Here is an 843-nt window from a genome sequence, read left to right as displayed (position 1 = left end):
TAAAAGCCCATTAAGAATAGCTAAACTCACCACCCAAAGTACCGATAAATCCCATAAATAATACTGAATAGCCCACATACCGCCAAATAAGATAAAACTTAATGCGATTTGAAAAGCTGCTTTTTTATTATTCGGAATTTGATATTCTTTGATGATTTGATGCCAATTTTTTAGATCTGCAAGTATTTGATCATAATTTACTTGACTTTGAGAAACTGAATTTGAACCCATTTTTTAGTTATAATGTTAAAGCACAAATTTAAGTAATTTTTTTCAATTGTTGTATATCAAAAAAAATGTTAACAAAAAAAGCCTTGTACCCTACAATCGAAATTGTACAGCACAAGGCGTTAAATCARCTAATTACTCTAATTAACAAATATTTTTTTCGGTCATTTTATTTTCTCCAATAATATTGATATTAGAGTCCGAAATTGTTTTTTTTGATTTATCTACCAAAGAACCTAGATTGAAATCTTCTTCTTCCTCGTCAAACTCAAAAGGTTTGCTAAAATCGAGACTTAATTCATTCAAAATTCTAGAACGCGATACGCTGTTATCATTTGATACATTATCTTTTATCTCAATTACAGGCGATGAAACCGCTTCTTCTCTTTCGTCAAAATTGAAATCATGAAATGAATTTGTTTCTTCTTCATACTCATCTACTTCATTCATTTCCAATTCTAATTCAAACTGAACTTCTTGCTCCGAATCTACATAAATGGTATTATCCTGAAGTACTTGAACAGGAACAGATTTTTCAGAAATATTGATAATTTCTTTTTGCACTGCTACTTCTTCCATTTCTTCAAAACCTCCTCCATTAAAACCAGTAACTAC

The 843-nt window shown here is 29.8% G+C and overlaps 1 protein-coding gene across 1 annotated transcript; it reads right to left on the bottom strand.

Annotated features, from left to right (window-relative positions):
• Positions 1-372: 372 nt before the first annotated feature.
• On the bottom strand, positions 373-843 carry DI09_424p10 (uncharacterized protein; the record flags this gene model as incomplete). The annotated part of the gene is made up of 1 exon (XM_013382169.1): positions 373-843. A coding segment is annotated over one exon (471 nt), but the record flags the coding sequence as incomplete, so codon positions are not given.

This window comes from Mitosporidium daphniae (genome assembly GCF_000760515.2).
Source record: "Mitosporidium daphniae strain UGP3 chromosome Unknown contig-421, whole genome shotgun sequence".
In the NCBI taxonomy this organism is placed as follows: Eukaryota; Fungi; Microsporidia; genus Mitosporidium; species Mitosporidium daphniae.
This window is presented reverse-complemented; position numbering and strand designations above follow the sequence as displayed.